The sequence below is a fragment of the Cebus imitator genome, unplaced genomic scaffold, assembly GCF_001604975.1.
Source record: "Cebus imitator isolate Cc_AM_T3 unplaced genomic scaffold, Cebus_imitator-1.0 Scaffold216, whole genome shotgun sequence".
Taxonomy (NCBI): domain Eukaryota; kingdom Metazoa; phylum Chordata; class Mammalia; order Primates; family Cebidae; genus Cebus; species Cebus imitator.
In genome coordinates this window covers 1,223,875-1,241,490 of record NW_016107531.1, presented here as the reverse complement: position 1 = coordinate 1,241,490, position 17,616 = coordinate 1,223,875, and the positions used below count along the sequence as shown (strand labels likewise).

The window sequence follows — 17,616 nt, the reverse complement described above, 5'->3', positions numbered from 1 at the left end:
ATTTGAACTCACTGAATCCTCTCAACGGCCCAGGGAGGTACAGAGACTTATCATCTTTCAGATGAGACCCAGTAAGGCAATAACTTGGCCTAAGGTCACACAGCAGAGTGAGGCCTCTACCCCTAGCAATCCAGCCCCAGAGTTCCTGTTCTTTACCATGAGACTGTCTTGCCCCTCCCTGGACAAATGCAGACGCCAAGGTCCAAAAGGACTGGATGGCACCGAGGGTCTCCGGCTGTGCTGCTTAGGCTCTGAAGGCTGAGGGGCTGTGGGCTCAGGTGCTGCTGCTTAGTGGCTTGGCCTCAAGGGCTTCTCTCCTGCCTCACCTGGTGGGGAAGTGGCGTTGAGGTGTGCAGGTGAAGCCCGGTACTGGGAAGCAGTCGCTAAACTATGGCTGTTGCTAGTGCAGGCTTCCCTTTGGGCCTCAGTTTCCTTCCCACCCCCAGCACACCGATTGTGGGGCTGAGGCCTGAGGAGGCTGCCCTTAAAGTGACGATGCCGCACTGCCTCGTCCTGACCCCGGGCCCTGCCAGGCCCTGGACGGCTCCCACACTTCCAGCGAAGGTGCTGGTGCTTCTGTGGGCTGGGCCTACGCCAGGTGGCTCATATCATTTAGCAGGCTCCCCACAGCCCACAGTCTGCTCCTCCCTGAACTGTCACAGCTGGGCGTATCAGAAGCTGGCCTGCAGCACGAGATCCTCCGGAAGGTCCAAGAACTGCTGGATGCAGCCAGGATCCAGCCAGGTACCAGCGCAGCTCCAGCCTCCTCCGGGCAGGGCTCCAGCCGAATGCGTGGTTGTGGTGGGGACAGTCATTTGCTTACATTTCAGGATGAGTCCTGAGTGCTGCTTCTAGCCCCTGCCCGCCGGTAAGGTTCCCTCCCAAGGACCAGGCTTAGGGATTAGTGAGCCCGTTTTACAGATGGGAAAAACGGGCCACCAAAGTGGGGAAACAGGGAGACCTCCAAGTAGCAGTGGAGGACCCTCCCGGCTCCCTGTCCCTCCTTTCCTCAGCCCACCTATACACGCTGGGGTCCACACACCGAGGGACCCTGTCCCTCTCCTTCCCTCAGCCCACCCTGCAGACCCTGGGGCCCTCCCGGCTCCCTGTCCCTCCTTCCCCCAGCCCACCCTACCGACACTGGGGTCCACACACCGAGGGACTTTGGACTAGAGGGAGAAACAACCTGTCCCCAGGGCCTGCTGTGTACCCAGTGCTGGGCCTGAGGGGTGCTTGTGGCCGTGGAGAGATGTCCACAATGGGCTGGGAAGGGGTGAAGGCAGGTCATGAGGGCCGTGGGGAAAAGGGGCAGGTGTGGGGTCCGGGGTCTGCTGTGTGCTGAGCATGACCTGGGAGCTTGGCACCTGCCCACGGCCGTGTGGGAACCACGTTGCGGAACCTCCGAATCAACCCCATGGGGGGCACTGTTGTGGTCCTCATTTTCAAGATAAGGAAACTGAGGCGGAGAGAGGTTAGCATGTCCCCCGTCAGGTCCCACTGCTGGCACATGGTAGAACCGCTGGGCTTGACTGCCTCCCTGGGGAAGAGGTGAGGGGCCAGAGCAGGGATGAAGGAGAGGGCAGGCTTGTGCAGCCGGGCTGGGTGAGCTGCAGCCTGGCTGCCTGTGGGCAGAGCATTTTTAGCCAGAACCAAGGAAGAGGCGAAGTGGCCAGAGCGAAGGTGGAGTTCCTGGACTGGACCTCAGTGGGGAGGCCCGGCGCTCCAGGGGGCTAGGCCGACTGCAGCCCATGATAGCTTCAGACACCAGTTCTGCAGCCACCTTACTCCAGGGACATTGACTCAATCCCCCAAAAGTCACTAAACTTAGTTTTTTGATATCAAGTCATGTGCGGCATAGGCCCCTTCTGGATGTTCCCGACCCTTCAGCTCTCAGACTGGAGATCAGGAAGAGCTTGCCATCAGGAGCTAGGGTCGCCCCCAGCAGACAAGCCTCACATGAGCAGGAGTCACAAACAGGTGCCCCTCACGGGAGCAGGGTGCAGTGCCTCTGAGCCCAGTGGTCCTCAGGATTGACTGCTTCTCACTGTTTGGGTCATCCCTAGAGCTCGCAAGCAGGTCTTCCTCTCCATAGCTGATTGGCCACAAGGATCTGTGGCCATGTGCAGAAAGCGGATGCCTCGGCTACTCAGGGCTTCCTGCTTGTACCAGTTGGCAGGGGAAGGGGGTGTGGTGGGATCCAGCCTCAGTTCCAGAAGGCACGGGAAACCCTCAATTTCCTGACAATTATCTTATTACTCCCAGAAATTGGTATACTTTGTATCAAATATAGAGGCTGGGGTTGGGCGTGATGGCTCACACCTGTAATCCCAGCACTCTGGGAGGCTGAGGTGGGCCAATCACCTGAGGTCAGGAGTTTAAGATAAGCCTGGTCAATGGTGAAACCCCACCTCTACTAAAATTACAAAAATCAGCTGGGTATGGTGGCATGCACCTGTATTCCCAGCACTCAGGAGTCTGAGACAGGAGAATTGCTTGAACCTGGGAGGTGGAAGTTACAGTGAGCCGAGACCACGCCCCAGCACTCCAGCCTGGATGACAAAGTAAAACTCTGTCTCAAAAAAAAAAAAAAGCCAAAAAAGCAAATAGAGAGGGATTGCCTCTGAATGTGTTTTCTTCAGTTATCTAAGTATAGATAGATCTCCAGTGGCTCATGGCTGTAGTCCCAGCACTTGGGGAGGCCCAGGTAGGAGGATCAGTTGAGTCCAGGAGTTTGAGACCAGCCTGGGCAACATAGACCCCTTCTCTACACAAAGTAAGATAAAATTAGCTGGGTCTGGTGGTGAACTTCCTAGTTCCAGCTACTTGGGAGGCAAACGTAGGAGGATCACGTGAGCTTGGGAGGTCAAGGCTGCAGTGAGCCGTGATTGTGCCCTGCACTCCAGCCTGGGAAAGAGTGAGATTGTTTCAAAAACAAAACAAAAACAAAACAAAAAAAAAATCAAAAAATTAGCCCCAGCTACTCTGGAGGCTGAGGTGGGAGGATTGCTTGAGCCTGGGAGGTTGAGGCTGCAGTGAGCTGTGATCACGACACTACACTCCAGCGTAAGTGATGGAGCAAGACCCCGTCTTAAAAAAAAAAAATGCACACACACACACACACACAGACACACATGTATGAGAGCCCCCTCAAAATGGTGGTTTGGGGACAGCACTGTTACCTTTAGAGGATCTAGTATTGTAACAGCCTTTAAAAAATCTTTAGTATTTATCCTCTTATAAAAAAAAATGCTTGTAATTCAAGCCATAGAATAAATTAATAAAATGAGCCATGATCAGAAAGGGAACCAGGGATAGAGTCAAGGAAGTGGGTGGCTCACGTTGCATGATGAAAAAAAAAAAAAACAAAAAGCATATCGGCCAGGCACCGTGGCTCACACCTGTAATCCCAGCACTTCAGGAGCCAAGGCGGGCAGATCACTTGAAGTCAGGAGTTTGAGAACAGCTTGGCCAACATGGTGAAACCCCATCTCTACTAAAAATACAAAAATTAGGCATGGTGGCGCGCACCTGTAATCCTATCTACTCAGGAGGCTAAGGCAGGAGAATTGCTTGAACCCAGGAGGTGAGGTTGCAGTGAGCTGAGATTACGCCACTGCACTCCAGTCTGGGTGACAGAGCAAGACTCCATCTTAAAAAAAAAAAAAGGAGACAGCATTTTGTAAGGGCTGCTTCTGATGTCCTAGCAGGGGATGCCGGCTCCAGGGTAGAGCAGCCAGTATGCTGGGGACTCTGTGGGGCTGGGGTCGGGGGAGCAGCCTTGGGGAGGCCTCTCATTCTGCTCCCCTGGGTCGCCTGATGGGCAGCAGCCCATCCTGTCTCCTGGACAACCAGGCCGGCCCTTCGCTGAGAGCTCCTGCCCCAGGGCTCCAGTACTGCAGCTGCACCACCAGATGGCCCAGGGCCAGTGACTCCCCCCATCTAAGCCTCAAATGCCTCATCTCTGAAAGTGCCGATCCCTTCTTGCAGGGTGGCTATGAAGGGTCCTGGGGACATTAGAGATCAGAGGACCCAGTTAACAAGCTCTGCAGCCATCCCTGCAAAGATAGGCTGCACTCCCATTCTACAGATGGGAAATGAGGCTCAGAGAAGAGGAGAATGTGTGGCAAGGAGAGCACTTCCCCAGATCTGAGTGCAGAGGCTCCCCCACCCTCCAGCTCACTCACTATGGGGATAGGCTGGGCCACGAGGAGCCCCTAGGGGTTGGGGTCATCAGGGTTGACCCTGGCTCAGTCTGTCTATCTGGTCTCCACAGAGCTGAAACCACCAGCGGGTGAGGTCCTCACCCCCACAGCCCCCCAGGAGCCTCCAGAGTCCGTGAGGCCATCGGCTCCCCCTGCAGAGCTGGAGGTGCAGGCCTCAGAGTGTGTGGTGTGCCTGGAACGGGAGGTAAGTCTGGGTCTCCCCACTGTGCCTGCCCTGCCTGCGGCTGCGTCGTCAAACTCTCCAGGCACAGGGGCTACCTCCGAACGCGTTTTCTCCAGCTATCTAAGTGTATTGTGTTCATCTAGAAAATTTGGAAAACACAGAAAAGCAAAGAATGCAGGAAATAGAAATGACCCCCGATCCCACAACCCAAATATGAGCCATGCTCACGTCATTTTCCAGACCTTTTTTTCTTCCTACTTAATAAATACATTAGGAAAAAATCTTCCAAATCATGAAATATCAACAACATGATGTACCCAGCAGAGGCTTTTTAAAAATCTTTTGGCCAGGTGCGGTGGCTCGCGCCTGTAATCCCAGCACTTTGGGAGGCCAAGGCGGGTGGATCACCTGAGGTCAGGAGTTGGAGGCCAGCCTGGCCAACATGGCAAAACCCCATCTCCACTAAAAATATAAAAATCAGCCAGGTGTGGTGGTGGGCACCTGTAGTCCCAGCTACTTGGGAGGCTGAGGCAGGAGAGAATTGCTTGAACCTGGCAGGTGGAGGCTGCAGTGAGTCAAGATCCTGCCCCTGCACTCCAGCCTGGGTGAGACTCTTAAAAAAAAAAAATTTGAAAATTTCTTGCGGAATTAACACTGATTGTAGAAATTACACAGAGCAGTGAATGAAATACAAATTGTCCTCTGCCTCCACTGAGGGATCCTACTTAGAAAAGCAGCCATGTTTGCAGTTTGATGATTCTAGGGTCTCCAGTTGACCCAGGTCATGCCATGATACGGATGGACCTGTTGGTTCCAAATCTAATCCCTGTTCTGGGGCCCTCGGCGTTCCGGACAGCTTTGAGCAGTGCTTAGGTCAGTTCCTAAAAGCAGGAGATGCTAAGGCAAAGTGTGGTTCTGAGTCAATGGCTGCTGCTGCAGGTTGGGATCATTTTTAGACTGAGGAGTTCAGGGCCTGGGCATGTGCATCAGCAAGAAAGAAGCCTGAGCACCTTGCACACCCGCCGGCAGGGGCTGGCTGAATAGACCTCGGTCCTTGTCTGGAGGGCCCGAATATAATCCCATTTTATTTAAGAAAGAAATAGGGTCCAGGTACGGTGGCTCATGCCTGTAGTCCCAACACTTTGGGAGGCAGAGGTGGGCAGATCACGAGGTCAGGAGATGGAGACCATCCCAGTTTTTTAACACGGTGAAACCCCATCTCTACTAAATATACAAAAAATTAGCTGGGTGTGGTGGGTGTGCTGTAGTCCCAGCTACCTGGGAGGCAGAGGCTGCAGTGAGCTGAGATCCAGCCATTGCACTGTAGGCTGTGACAGAGCAAGACTCCATCTCAAAAGAAAAAAAAGTTGGGGCATATAGGTATTTTTATTTTTTACAGACTTAGAGAAATAGCGAACTGCTAACAGAAGGGCTAGGTTACCCCTTTCGTCCATGCCTGTTTTGTTTCTGTGGTGTTCAAATGCCTGGGCGCCCCACTGTCGGGTGCTTATGGTAAAGATGGTAAAGAATATGAAGGGGGCTGGGCATGGTGGCTCACGCCTGTAATCCCAACAGTTCGGGAGGCCCAGACAGCCAGATCACTTGGGGTCAGGAGTTTGAGAACAGTTTGTAACTCTGTCTCTACTAAAAATACAAAAAAATTACCTGGGCATTGTGGCACACGCTCATAGTCCCAGCTGCTTGGGAGTCTGAGGCAGGAGAATCATTTGAACCCGGGAGGGCAAGGTTGCAGTGAACCAGGATCGTGCTACTGCACTCCTGCCTGGGTGACAGAACAAGACTGCCTCAAAAAAAAGGACATGGGGCCTGGGACTCCTGGAACGCGGCAGGGCTGGCCACACGCTCTCACTCTCCCTCCCCAGGCCCAGATGATCTTCCTCAACTGTGGCCATGTCTGCTGCTGCCAGCAGTGCTGCCAACCACTGCGCACCTGCCCGCTGTGCCGCCAGGACATTGTCCAGCGCCTCCGGATCTACCACAGCAGCTGAGTGCTGCCCGCCCACCTTGGCCTGGCCCTGCCTCAGTCACTGTGAGCCCCAGGCTTCTGCTCAGCCTTGCGCCAGTCAGACTCATACGAGGTCCCCCCTACCCTGGGCCCTTTCCCCACTGCCCAGGAGCCCCCACCTTGAGCTCCAAGCACCTCTGGGCCAGGCAGAGGTGCTCCTGATCCATGACACCACCAGTCTGAATGGTCCCTGGGGCCGCGGCTGGACGGGCCGCTGCACCACCACCCGAGCCTGGGAGCCAGCATCCCAGCCTAATCATGGATCTGCTGCCTCCCAAGTTCTCTGACTGAAGGTCATTCTGCTCCTTCCGGAGCTTGGGTCCTCATCTGGGGACCATGCACAGTCCTGTCCCGCTCTGCATGTGGGGAGTGAGCAGGAGGGCCCAGATCGGTGAGGGGAGGCCGTGGCCGTGGGGGCCATCCTGGGAAGGCAAGCAGTGCAGGCCTATGCTCACAGTGGTGCTGGCACCCCTGGGCCTCCCTCTCTGCTGCTTCCCAGCACACTGGGGCCCTCCTGCTCTCTGCAACTGTCCCTCCTCACACCATGTGGCTTGATCCAAAGTAGGGGTGTCAATAAACCCATCTTCAGCATGCTTCTGGCCAGAGTCATTGCAGGGTCCTCATGGGAGCCCGGGAATGGGAGGGGATGAGGTCTGGGGATGGGGCTAGGACAGAGGGCACCTCTACTTGGGGAAGGAACCAGGAGCGCACTGCCCCTCAGTTGAAAGGAGAGGTCGGTAGAGCCATCTTGAGGTGGAGAGATTGGGGCCCAGAGGGAAGGCACCGAGAGGCAGCCAGAGCTGGTCATGGTTGCAGCCTGTGCCTCTGAGCGGAGGAGCCCTGTGGGCGGGCTGTGTGTTCCGTACTTTATCCCAATGAGGCAGCTGAGGCTGATGGGGGTAAATGCCTAGGGCCTTGCAACTGGGACATGGTGATGTGGGGTTTGAGGCCCAGAAGCTTCCTCACCCTCAAACGTGTGCAGTTGTGCAGGTCGGTCCCTGCACAGTTCTAGGAGCCATATACACTCGCACTCACTGCAGGGGTGCACGTTGATTATGCATTTTCTGGCAGCTGGTGTTGAGCCAGGGGAGCCTCTACCTTGGGCACATGGCAGGGAGCACCTGGGCTCTACCTCCAGCCTAGTGACCCTGGCCAGTGTTTGGGCCTCAGTTTCAGCTAGTGGCCTCCAGGGGGTGCTGAGTGCTTGCCCCAAGTACAACATCCATGGGTGTAGGCAGGAAGGTTCAGGTTCTGGGGTGGCAGAAAAGTCCCTACACCCAGGCCTGTTTCCCCCTCCCTGAGACCATCAGTCCTGTGCATGGAACGCGGGTGACCACTCTTTGTTGTGCGGGTCCTGTTTCCCAGGCAGGAGTTGGGTGGCCTTTTCCCATGTCGGCACCCTCGGTTCACCCTCCCAACACCCTCCTGGGTTCAACTTGCCAAGGGGGAGAGACCGAGGCAGGTGGAGCTACCTCCTGGAGCACAGCGCTTTGCAGATCTTCTTCTACTCCCACTAGCCCAGGGAGGCCTCATGGAAGAGCTTGAGGCTCAGTGACCTGCCGAGGACAACAGCAAGGCACAGCCACATCCCTGTGTTCCATACGTTACCCCGCTGAGGCTGATGGGAAATACCATGCAGCCCTGTCTTGTACCTCGGCCCTTGTTGACCAAGGGAGGCTCAGGCCCAAGCCCTAGGATGCCACGGACAGGCTGGCACCAGGGAAGCCAATGTTCCCCAAGGCGACTGGCTGCCACCCCATCCAATAAGGACATGCTTTTACCCATAGGTGGGGCAACCTATACCCAACAGCTGCAGGGGCTTGAGGGGTGTTCCAGTGCCCCATAAGCTTGGCCCAGGTTCCCCACCTTCCTAGGCCTCAGTTTACACATTAGTGAAATGGTGGTGACAGCAGTGTCTACTTTCTGGAGCCACCTCGAGGCTCCTGTTCCCATACACACTGTGTTTGGCCCACAGTGAACGCTTGGTAAACACTAGTGTGTGATCGGGAGTGTTGATGGATCCAGCCCGATCCTGGGCCCACCCCACTATGAGCACCCCAGGGTCCTGAATGGCCTTGAAGCTGCTGCCTGCCGCTGTCCCTCTGAGCCTCACCATTGCCCAAGGCTGCCTGAGGGGCACCTGGCACCGGTCTGGCTGAGGAAGCTGCCTCTACCCCTGCAGCACAACTCAAGGCAACTGGCTTTAAATAAAGCGTTTATTGATTAGTAGAAGCATGAACAGTGTGCATAATATTTTCAATACAATATCGGGGGGATGATGGGAACCCCCCAAAAGGCACTAGAGGCACAGATCTTCAGTACGAGAGGGGAGAGAGGCGCTAGAGACCAGGGCTTGGGGGGCTGGGGGGTCCCTGAGTGCCAGGCACCACTGTGGGTCAAGGCCCCTCCTCTGGGGAGCAGGTCTAGGGCATGGAGGATGCAGGGCTGGGAGGAGACCCCACCTCAGGACCCTGAAGGAGCCCATTTCTTCCCTACCCGCTGCAAAGCAGCAGGGGAGGAGGTCTGGGGGGCTCTGGGGTGGGGGTTGCCAGGCCAGGGCTGTCCTGGCTTGACCCTTGTCCCAGGAACAAGAAGCTGAGGAGGGACAACAGCCAGACCCAAAGTGACAAGGACATCCAAAGAGGGGCCTGGATTTTCAGGGGAAGGTGACTTGGTGACTGAGAGGCAGCAGAGATTAAAGCAAAGCCGGACCCCAGACCTTCAGGGAGTACCCCACACCCCTCAGGGGCCCCACCCGGCTCCCTAGGCAACCAGTGAGGTGGCTGATAAGACAGTGGACTCCAACCCCACTATACCCCTTGCTCCCACTCCCTTCCCCAAGCACCAGTAGGACGGGGACCCGAGGGAGACCTGGAGGGTGGGTGGTCAGGACGGAGGCAGGCTGGGGCCAGAGAAGGGGGTGCACAGGCAAAACTTCAGGCTCCCCCCAACCCTCGCTGCCATCTCAGCCTCATTCACTCACTCCCAGCCTCCCTGGGGACCCCTCCTTCCCTCGGGACACTTCCCTTCCTCACACCTGCACGTTCTGGGTCTTTCTCATTCTACCCACCCCGCAAGGCGCCCCCCCAAATCCCATCCCTCCCCCCAGCACCCCCAGCCTGGCTCCAACCTGAAGACCCCCTCCTTCCCCTTCCCACCGGAATGGTGGGGAAAGTGAGGCTGGGTCCACCCCTAACAACTTTGGAAGGAGCAGGGCCAGGGGCCGCAGCGCTCCCTGCTCCCCGTCCTAGCCCAGCCAGCCCCTGGGTGAGTGGGCAGGAACGTACTGGCTTCACACCAGCTTCCACCTCCCTCTCTCCAGGAAGGTTAGCAGCACCCACGAGGGGACAGAGGCCACAGGACAGGAAAGGAGGGGCTTTGCAGCACCCACAAGGGGACAGAGGCCACGAGACAGGAAAGGAGGGGCTTTCCAGCCTCCTAGCAGTGTCCAGCCCTCGGCACAAGCAGGAAAACCCCAAAACCAGCCCCTGCGTTTGAGATCATCCCATAGAAGAGGAAACAGGGAGCAATAAAGTGTTGGCTGAACCCAATAAAGTGACTCAGGCAGGCCCGCTCCTCCCGACCCCTGGCGGTGCCACACTGCCCTGTCCTACCTCTACCCACAAGGCACAGACCAGGGTGCCCTCCCCAGAGCCAGACCTGCCTGGGCCCCGAAGGGAGTGGCCGGTGCGGTGTGCAGCAGCCTGGGACCCACGGGCCTAGAACTCAGTCTGCACCCCTGCACTGTCCTCGGTGGTGGTGTGGAGGGCAGGGTGGCTGCCGGGGCTGGATACCTGCTCTCCGGTCTCCTGGTCACTGGGCTTGGGGGGCCCAAAGTCCACAGCCTTTCCAGGCAAGAGATGCTGGAGGGGTGAGTCAGGTGGCGAGGAGGCCTCGGGAGCAGCCTCGGGCTGGGGACTCTCCCTGGCGGGGGCCCCGTTGGGCAGGGGGCTGGCCGGCGGGGGACTCTCAGCCCGCAGACCTTGGGCCAGCAGGCCTCGGATCTCGGTGACACTGTCCGGGGACGTGGGTGATGGTGACTCAGGGCCAGCCTCGAAGGGCATCCCTGCCTCCTCATCCTGGACCACGGAGACCACCTGCTTGGCGCGCCGTCGTTTTTCCGAGAGGGTGGCTGCCTCCGGGGAGCTCGGGCTGGGGCTGCCGCCCCCACTACTGTTGCTGTACTCCTCACTCCAGTCGATGGGGGCGCCCTCGGCCAGCAGGTGCAGGTTGGGGTCGCTGTTGTGCATGACCATGCTGTCCCGGTACAGGTTGTGCTTCCTCTGCACTGCGGCCTCCTTCACAGCTGCAGGGCCACAGTGGGAGAGTCAGGACACAGCACTGATCCCACGGCTGCCCCGTGCTGGACTCTGCTCAAAGGAGACCGGTCTCATCCCACCCTGGGCGTCTGTGGATGTGACTCATTCCAGGCCTCACTGCTGAAAGCAGCAAGGTTGGGATGCTAACTCCGGGCCCAGCCTGGTGACCATGTATCATCTCATCACTCATCTGACCCTCTCAGCAAAGACAAGGACTGGAGAAGAAACTAAGGCACAGAGATGCAAGGCTAAGGCCACTCCTGGGGCCACACAGCGAACAGGGGGCTTCACCCAGCCCCCAGGTGCAAGTCTGGGCTCTTTTTTTTGTGCTTTAGCTGACCCCCTCACCTGCCACCACCTCTCAGCTGCCCCCCAGCATCCCCCCGGCCACAGTCCCGCCCTGGACAGCACCCACCCTGCAGGATGTCCTTCATGACAGTCTGCAGCACCACCTCCTCGTACGTGTTCTCCACCAGGATGAACCTGGCAAAGTCCTCGAAGATCAGCTCCTGGAACCGGGGCAGCTCCTGCCCGGGTGGGGTGGCAGAGATGAGAGGTCAGGGCCTGGGGTAAAGGGAGGTCTGCACGCTCCACCCCCTACCCGGGGCCCACACGGCTGGAGTGGGTGGGGGCCGCTCACCGACTTGCAGGTGGGGGCCAGCTTCTTGAGCAGGAACGGGATGCTGATCTGCAGCAGCGCCTCCCGGAAGAACTTCTTCCGCACGGAGCTGCTGTCATAGTCATATTTCTGCAGGGAACAAGGGGGTCAAGGGCCTGCCAGTCATGGGCTCCACTGGCCCTGAGGTTAGGACGAGGCCAGTGGTCTGACCCAAACCTCCAAGTCCTCATACACACAAGAGGACCATGATGCCCCCTTGCAGGGACAGCAGTCCCGGTGGTGGCCGGGGATGGGGCTCAGGGCTTGGCCTTGCCTCGGACAGTCCAAGGCAGGGCATGGGGCCGCTCACCTTCAGCACCCGCTCCAGGACCCGCTGGATGGACTTGCACAGCTCCTCCTTGGTGGGCCCCTTCCCCAGCTCCTGGTGCAGGAGGGTCTCGAAGGTATACACAGCATTGTCCATTTGCTGCGGGGCACATCACGGACCCATGAAGCCCCCAGGGAGACCACAGCCCCTTCCTGGATGCTGCTGAGGGGTCCTCACCCTCAGCCAGCCTCCCACCCCGAGGCCTGCCAGGGCAGCATGGTGAGCAGTCTGTGCCCCCTCACTCATTCGCCCACTCACAGCACTGCACGCTGGGGCCAGTCCCTGCCTTAAGACCACAGGAAACGTGGGAAGGGGCTAGGGGGAGCAAGGAGAGCTTCCCGGAGGAAGGGGTCTCTGAGACCTGGGAAATGAGTCAGAATTAGCCAGGTGGGCAGAGGCACAGATGTTCTGAGCAGAGGAGGAGAGTGCGTGCCTGGCAAGCGTGGCTATGGCATGGCAGGGATGGAGCAGAGGGGACCCCTCCCCCCAGGTGAGGGGCCTGTGGAAGGCAGTGGGTAGAGTAGGGGTGGGGGTGGCAGTCTCGGGTCTACCTCCCGCATGTGGATCTGGGCTCGCTGCTTGAACACCGACGTGCTGGACACATCGAACCGCTGCTGCAGCCCGTCCAGACGCAGTGACTCCATCTTCTCGTAGCAGCTGTGCATCTTCAGGGGGTGGAACGCCAGCCGGGACAGCTTCTCCATGTACTGCAGGGGTGGGACGCGGTGACTGAGTGGGGCCACCCCATGGCCAGGCGGCCCCCACACACACATTTTACCTGGGTCTTCGAAGTCCCGGCCCAGGGGCTGGCGCCTGCTGCCAGGGATGACCACCTGGTGCTGGTGGCCACAAAGGTAAACCCAGGAGAGCCCAGGACAGAAGGATGAGGCTCTGAGGGCACGGGGGGCGTGGTCCAGAGGCGCAGCATTGTGGAGAGGCAGCCTGGGTGCTGGGAGAAGCGCCTCATCCCTCCTGGGCTGCTGGGTGACCTTGGCCAAGCCATTTACCCTCTCTGAGCCTCGGTTTCCTCAGCTTCAGAATTGGGAGTTAGCTTTCATGCTCTCCAAGGTCCTCTCCAGGTCTCAGATTCTGAGATTATTATGGTCTGTGGACCCCCGCATTTCAGAGTATAGAGGAGGAAACTAAGATACAGGATAAATTTAATCTGGCAATTACATGGGCTCCAAGAAGGGGACTGTGGAAGGACATCCACCCCGAGAGCCAGGTAACTGAGGTCAACGGTGGGCGATGGCTGTCTCCGTTTGGAGGGCGTGTGCCTTGTGAATTCTGCGTTGTCCATCTCATCGCTCCGCCTGAAGCCCTTCCATCCCTCTCCCCTCCTCTCCTTCCCTCCTTCCTTCTCTGTTGAATTCTTTTCTATTTTCTCACCACTCTTGGTTTATAAAGGCTAATGGCAGGGAGTTGGTGTTCCCCCTTTCCTCTAACTGCAGGCCCCACGGCCTCGGCCCCTAGTCCCCAGCAGCCCCTCCCGGTCTACAGGGACAGCCTGGAGGGGAATGACTGCCCTGAGTCACACAGGGCCCTCAGGGACAGACCAGACCCACACTCAGGAGACCCCCTCCCAGGGGCGGCGCCAGCCTCACCTCTCCCAGCTTGTCAATGCCACCCTCATTGATGACGTTCAGGTTCATGTCCGTGACCTCCTTGAAGAAGACGTCCCGCACTTCAGTGAAGCCCTGGCTGGTGGGCACCATCAGGGCCTCCAAGATGGACGTGATGTAGGGCTGGACGTGGTTCCGGACGCACACCTCTGCCTTGGGGAGGATGAAGGCTGTGCCGGGAAGGGAGCCGGGTCAGCAGGGGGTCCCTGAGGAGCAGCTCCCAGCTCTACTGGAACCCAGATGCTGAGGCTACTGTTTTACTATTATTGTTATATTCTTACTATTATTTTATTTGAGACAGGGTCTTAATCCAATGGGAGATTGCCCAGGCTGGAGTGCGTCACTCCCTGCAGCCTCACACTCCTGGGCTCGAGCAATCCTCCCACCTCAGCCTCCCAATGTTGTTATCATTTTTATTTCAACTTTTAAAGATTCAGGGGGTGCATGTGCAGGTTTGTTCCATGGGTATACTGTGCGATGCTGAGGTTTTGTGTAAAATTGATCTCATCACCCAGGTAAGCTAGGTACCCAAAAAGTAATTTTTCAGCCCTCCCCCAACTCTCTTCCCATTATTATTACTCCTATTAATTTTTGAGACAGTCTCATCCTGTCGCCCAGGCTGGAATGCAATGGCATGATCTCAGCTCACTGCAACCACTGCCTCCCGGGTTCAAGTGATTCTTCTGCCTCAGCCTCCCAAGTAGCTAGGAATACAGGTGTACACCACCACGCCTGGCAATTTTTTGAAGTCACGCTGTCGCCCAGGCTGGAGTGTGGTGGTGCGACCTCGGCTCACTGCAAACCTCGCCTCCTGGGTTAAAGCGATTCTCCTGCCCCAGCCTCCCAAGTAGCTGGGACTACAGGCGCACGCCAACACGCCCAGCTAATTTTTTGTATTTTTAGTAGATACAAAGTTTCACCATATTAGCCAGGCTGGTCGCAAACTCCCAACCTCAGGTGATCTGCCCACCTCGGCCTCCCAAAGTGCTGGGATTATAGGTATGAGCCACTGCGCTCAGTATTATTATTATTTTAAGAGGCAGGGTCTCACTATGTTATCCAGCTGGTCTCAAACTCCTGGGGTCAAGTGATCCTCCTGCTTTGGTCTTCCAAAGTGCTGGGATTACAGGTATGAGCCACCAATATTATTTTTAAAGAAAACCACTGGGGGCAAGATTAGCAAGCTGAATGATTCCAGAGAAACAGTGATCAAGATGAGAAATCCATGCAGGAAAAATGACAAGGTTTTCTGAGATTGATCCCTGATCTTTCCAAAACAATGATGGCAAAAAACTAAGAAAACTGCCATTTAACAAGAGATTAATAATCAGAATATATAAGGGAGCTCAAACAAGTCTATAGGAAAAAATCTTAGTAATTCAATTAAAAATAAGCAAAAAGGCTGGGCAAGGTGGCTCATACCTGTAATCCCAGCACTATGGGGGGCCGAGGAGGGTGGATCACCTGAGATCGGGAATTCGAGTCCAGCCTGGCCAACATGAAGAAACCCCATCTCTACTAAAAATACAAAATTGGCGTGGTGGCACATGCCTGTACTCCCAGCACTTTGGGAGGCCGAGGCAGGTGGATCACCTGAGGTCAGGAGTTCAAGACCAGCCTGGCCAACACGGTGAAACCCCCATCTCTACTAATAATACAAAAAATTAGTCGGTCATGGTGGCATGCACCTGTAATCCCAGCTACTTGGGAGGCTGAGGCAGGAGAATCGCTTAACCCAAGAGGCAGGGGTTGCAGTGAGCTGATATCACACCACCACACTCCAGCCTAGGCGACTGAGTGAAACTCCATCTCCGGGGCAGGGGTGGAAGGCTTGAACCTACTGATCAAAAATTTTTATGTTCAAGATCTGAGTTTATAGAAATCATAGCCACAAAACAGCTCACAGGGGTTGGAGGACCACAGTGCAGATTTGACCCTAATTTTTTTTTTCTTCCCAGGCAGTGCTGAAGAAATTGACTCAAATTTTTATAAATGATCAATGAGCAAGTCATTGCTGTGAAACTTACATGGATCATGGAGGGCCCATCAGACATGGGGGTGGCACCTACCTCGGATCTTGCTGGCAAGGTGCTCCTTGGAGGTGATGATTTGGTCCATGTCTGTGCGGATGACGGCCTTCATGGCCGGCCGTGCCTGCTGCACCTTGGCTAGCACCTCCTCAAAGCGTGCCTTAGCCTGTTCGTATACCATGCGGTACACGGCGTCCGAGATCTGTGGGCAGAGCAGCTGCATCGGCACCGGGGCTGAGGGTACTGCACCAGCTGCAGGTCCCGGCACCAGGGCTGAGGGCGCCTTGCCAGCTGCAGGTCCTGGCACCAGGGCTGAGGGCACTGTGCCAGCTACAGTCCCACCCCCACTCCAGGGCCCCAGGCCCACCCACCTGGATCCACTGCCGCTGCCGCTCCTGTGGTTTCCCCTTCAGCCGCGGGGCGAGCTCTGCCTTCAGCTCGGGGCCCAGCTCCTCCATCACCAGGTTGCTCAGGATCTAGATTGAGGAGGCACAAGCCAGTGCAGGGGTAGAAGCACGCTCAGGTGGCCTGTTTCTCTCCGCATTCTTGCAAGTGGGGCACTCCAGTCCCCACCTCCACCAGGCCTGGCCCACTGCTCCACCCCCACACTGCCCCCTCTCTCCTGAGCTTCATTTTCACAGGTCCTGATGGATCTACCCGGGTGTCCTGCAGGATCATCAGACTTGGGGGCCAGCCCCAGGGCCTTTGCACATGCTGTCTCCCCCACCTGGAATACCACACTCCCTGCCTGCTTTGCACATGGAAGTGTGCATTGATTTGCTGAATGTCTGTTTCTCCTGCTAGACAGAGAGCTCCCTGAGGGCCAGGGATGTGTCCATATGGTTCCCACCTTCACCCCGATGCCTCGTCCAGGGTAAGTGCTCAGGTGCTCAGTAAGTGATGAATAAAATAGCAAGTATCTCTATTTGCATGGGCCCTGAGCCTGTCCAAATCTAAGCTAGTCATCTTCCAAACCGGCAGCACCCCAGAACCCCGTGTCTGTATGCAGCACCCCCGCCCTCCCCTGCTGGGTCCTCACATGACTTCCGAGGTCTCATCCCCAGCCCGCCTAGCCTCACCTGCACCTCATTCCCACACAGCATCTCCCAGGTGCCATACAGCTCCTTGGACTGGCGGTACATGCGGATGGCATCTGTGAATGCGGGGCCCTCCACCTTGGAGTCCTCGGGGATTCCTGCCCAGGAGAGGGAGCGGGAGAGGTCAGCAGATGGCCCAGTGGCCTCTAACAAGACCAGCTGATGACTCACCAGAACCTCCCCACACATACAGCGGGAGGGGCGGCTGGGACCCCCCCAGTGCCCTTGTGGTCATCAGAGCAGTCATGATTGTATCTGACAGCAAGAACGGTAATGACCCCACCACCAACAGCAGCGAGGCAGCCCCCCTTGCCTCCTCCTTAGCTCCTGAAATCCTCCCAACCACCCCAAGGCCTGGACACTATCGTTCACCTGGCTTTACAGAAGAAGAGCGAACCGGCTGGAGGCCAGGCCACGGGCACAGGGTCACAGGGCAGAGGGTGGCAGAGCCAGGACTGGAAGCTCCCATCCCATGAGCGGCCACCCAGAATGGCCCTAGAGGCACCCAGAGACCCTTGTTCTAGCCCCGTTTCTGCCTTACTGCTGGACCATGGCCCTTCGAACTTTGCCTGGAACAGGCTAGACAGTAGCTGTTCTCAGCCCTGCAGGCCATAAAACCCCTCCTGCAATGCTCGCCTCTACTGTCACCGCACAGAAACAGCCACCGACCATCCAGAAACAAACGAGCGTGCCTCTACTGATGAGCTTTGTGGACAAAAACAGGTGATTGGCTGATTGGAGCCCACAGGCCATAGGTTGCTGAGCCTGGTTCTAGATCGCTGAGAAGGCCTGTTTCCTCTTCTGAACAAACAGTGACCGTGGCCTGGCCTCACAGACCCACTGTGGGGCTCCATGGGCCACAGTATACGGATGGGAGAGCAGGGCCCAGCACTGCCCTGGCCAAACTTTTTATCAATAACTGAGGAGCCCGCTGGCTGCCCCACCAGGCCTGGGGTCTGCCCTGTTCACTGCCAAGTCTAGGTCAGTACCTGGCACAGATGATTGAATAACTTTGTTAAAGAATGAAGCTAGGCTGAGTGCAGTGGCTCACACTTGTAATTCCAGCATTTTGGGAGGCCAAGGCGGGGGATCACGAGGTCAGGAGTTCAAGACCGGCCTGGCCAACACAGTGAAACCCTGTCTCTACTAA

The 17,616-nt window shown here is 57.0% G+C and overlaps 2 protein-coding genes across 11 annotated transcripts in view; one reads left to right on the top strand and one right to left on the bottom strand.

Annotated features, from left to right (window-relative positions):
• LRSAM1 (leucine rich repeat and sterile alpha motif containing 1) overlaps positions 1 to 7,002 on the top strand; it is a 50,448-nt gene extending 43,446 nt beyond the window's left edge. For all 10 annotated transcript variants that reach the window (XM_017549086.1, XM_017549088.1, XM_017549087.2 and 7 more), the window contains 3 exons: positions 663 to 744; positions 4,274 to 4,407; positions 6,270 to 7,002. In XM_017549086.1, the coding sequence (XP_017404575.1) occupies positions 663 to 744; positions 4,274 to 4,407; positions 6,270 to 6,395 (342 nt within the window). In that variant the 3' untranslated portion in view covers positions 6,396 to 7,002. The remainder of the gene's footprint in view (positions 1 to 662; positions 745 to 4,273; positions 4,408 to 6,269) is intronic.
• A 2,780-nt stretch (positions 7,003 to 9,782) lies between these two features.
• NIBAN2 (niban apoptosis regulator 2) overlaps positions 9,783 to 17,616 on the bottom strand; it is a 58,124-nt gene continuing 50,290 nt past the window's right edge. Inside the window, exons 6-14 of the mRNA XM_017549091.2 lie at positions 16,449 to 16,564; positions 15,741 to 15,845; positions 15,409 to 15,571; positions 13,322 to 13,509; positions 12,269 to 12,424; positions 11,700 to 11,816; positions 11,372 to 11,479; positions 11,147 to 11,258; positions 9,783 to 10,718 (exon numbers count right to left, since the gene is read on the bottom strand). Of these exons, the coding sequence (XP_017404580.1) occupies positions 10,132 to 10,718; positions 11,147 to 11,258; positions 11,372 to 11,479; positions 11,700 to 11,816; positions 12,269 to 12,424; positions 13,322 to 13,509; positions 15,409 to 15,571; positions 15,741 to 15,845; positions 16,449 to 16,564 (1,652 nt within the window). The 3' untranslated portion in view covers positions 9,783 to 10,131. The remainder of the gene's footprint in view (positions 10,719 to 11,146; positions 11,259 to 11,371; positions 11,480 to 11,699; positions 11,817 to 12,268; positions 12,425 to 13,321; positions 13,510 to 15,408; positions 15,572 to 15,740; positions 15,846 to 16,448; positions 16,565 to 17,616) is intronic.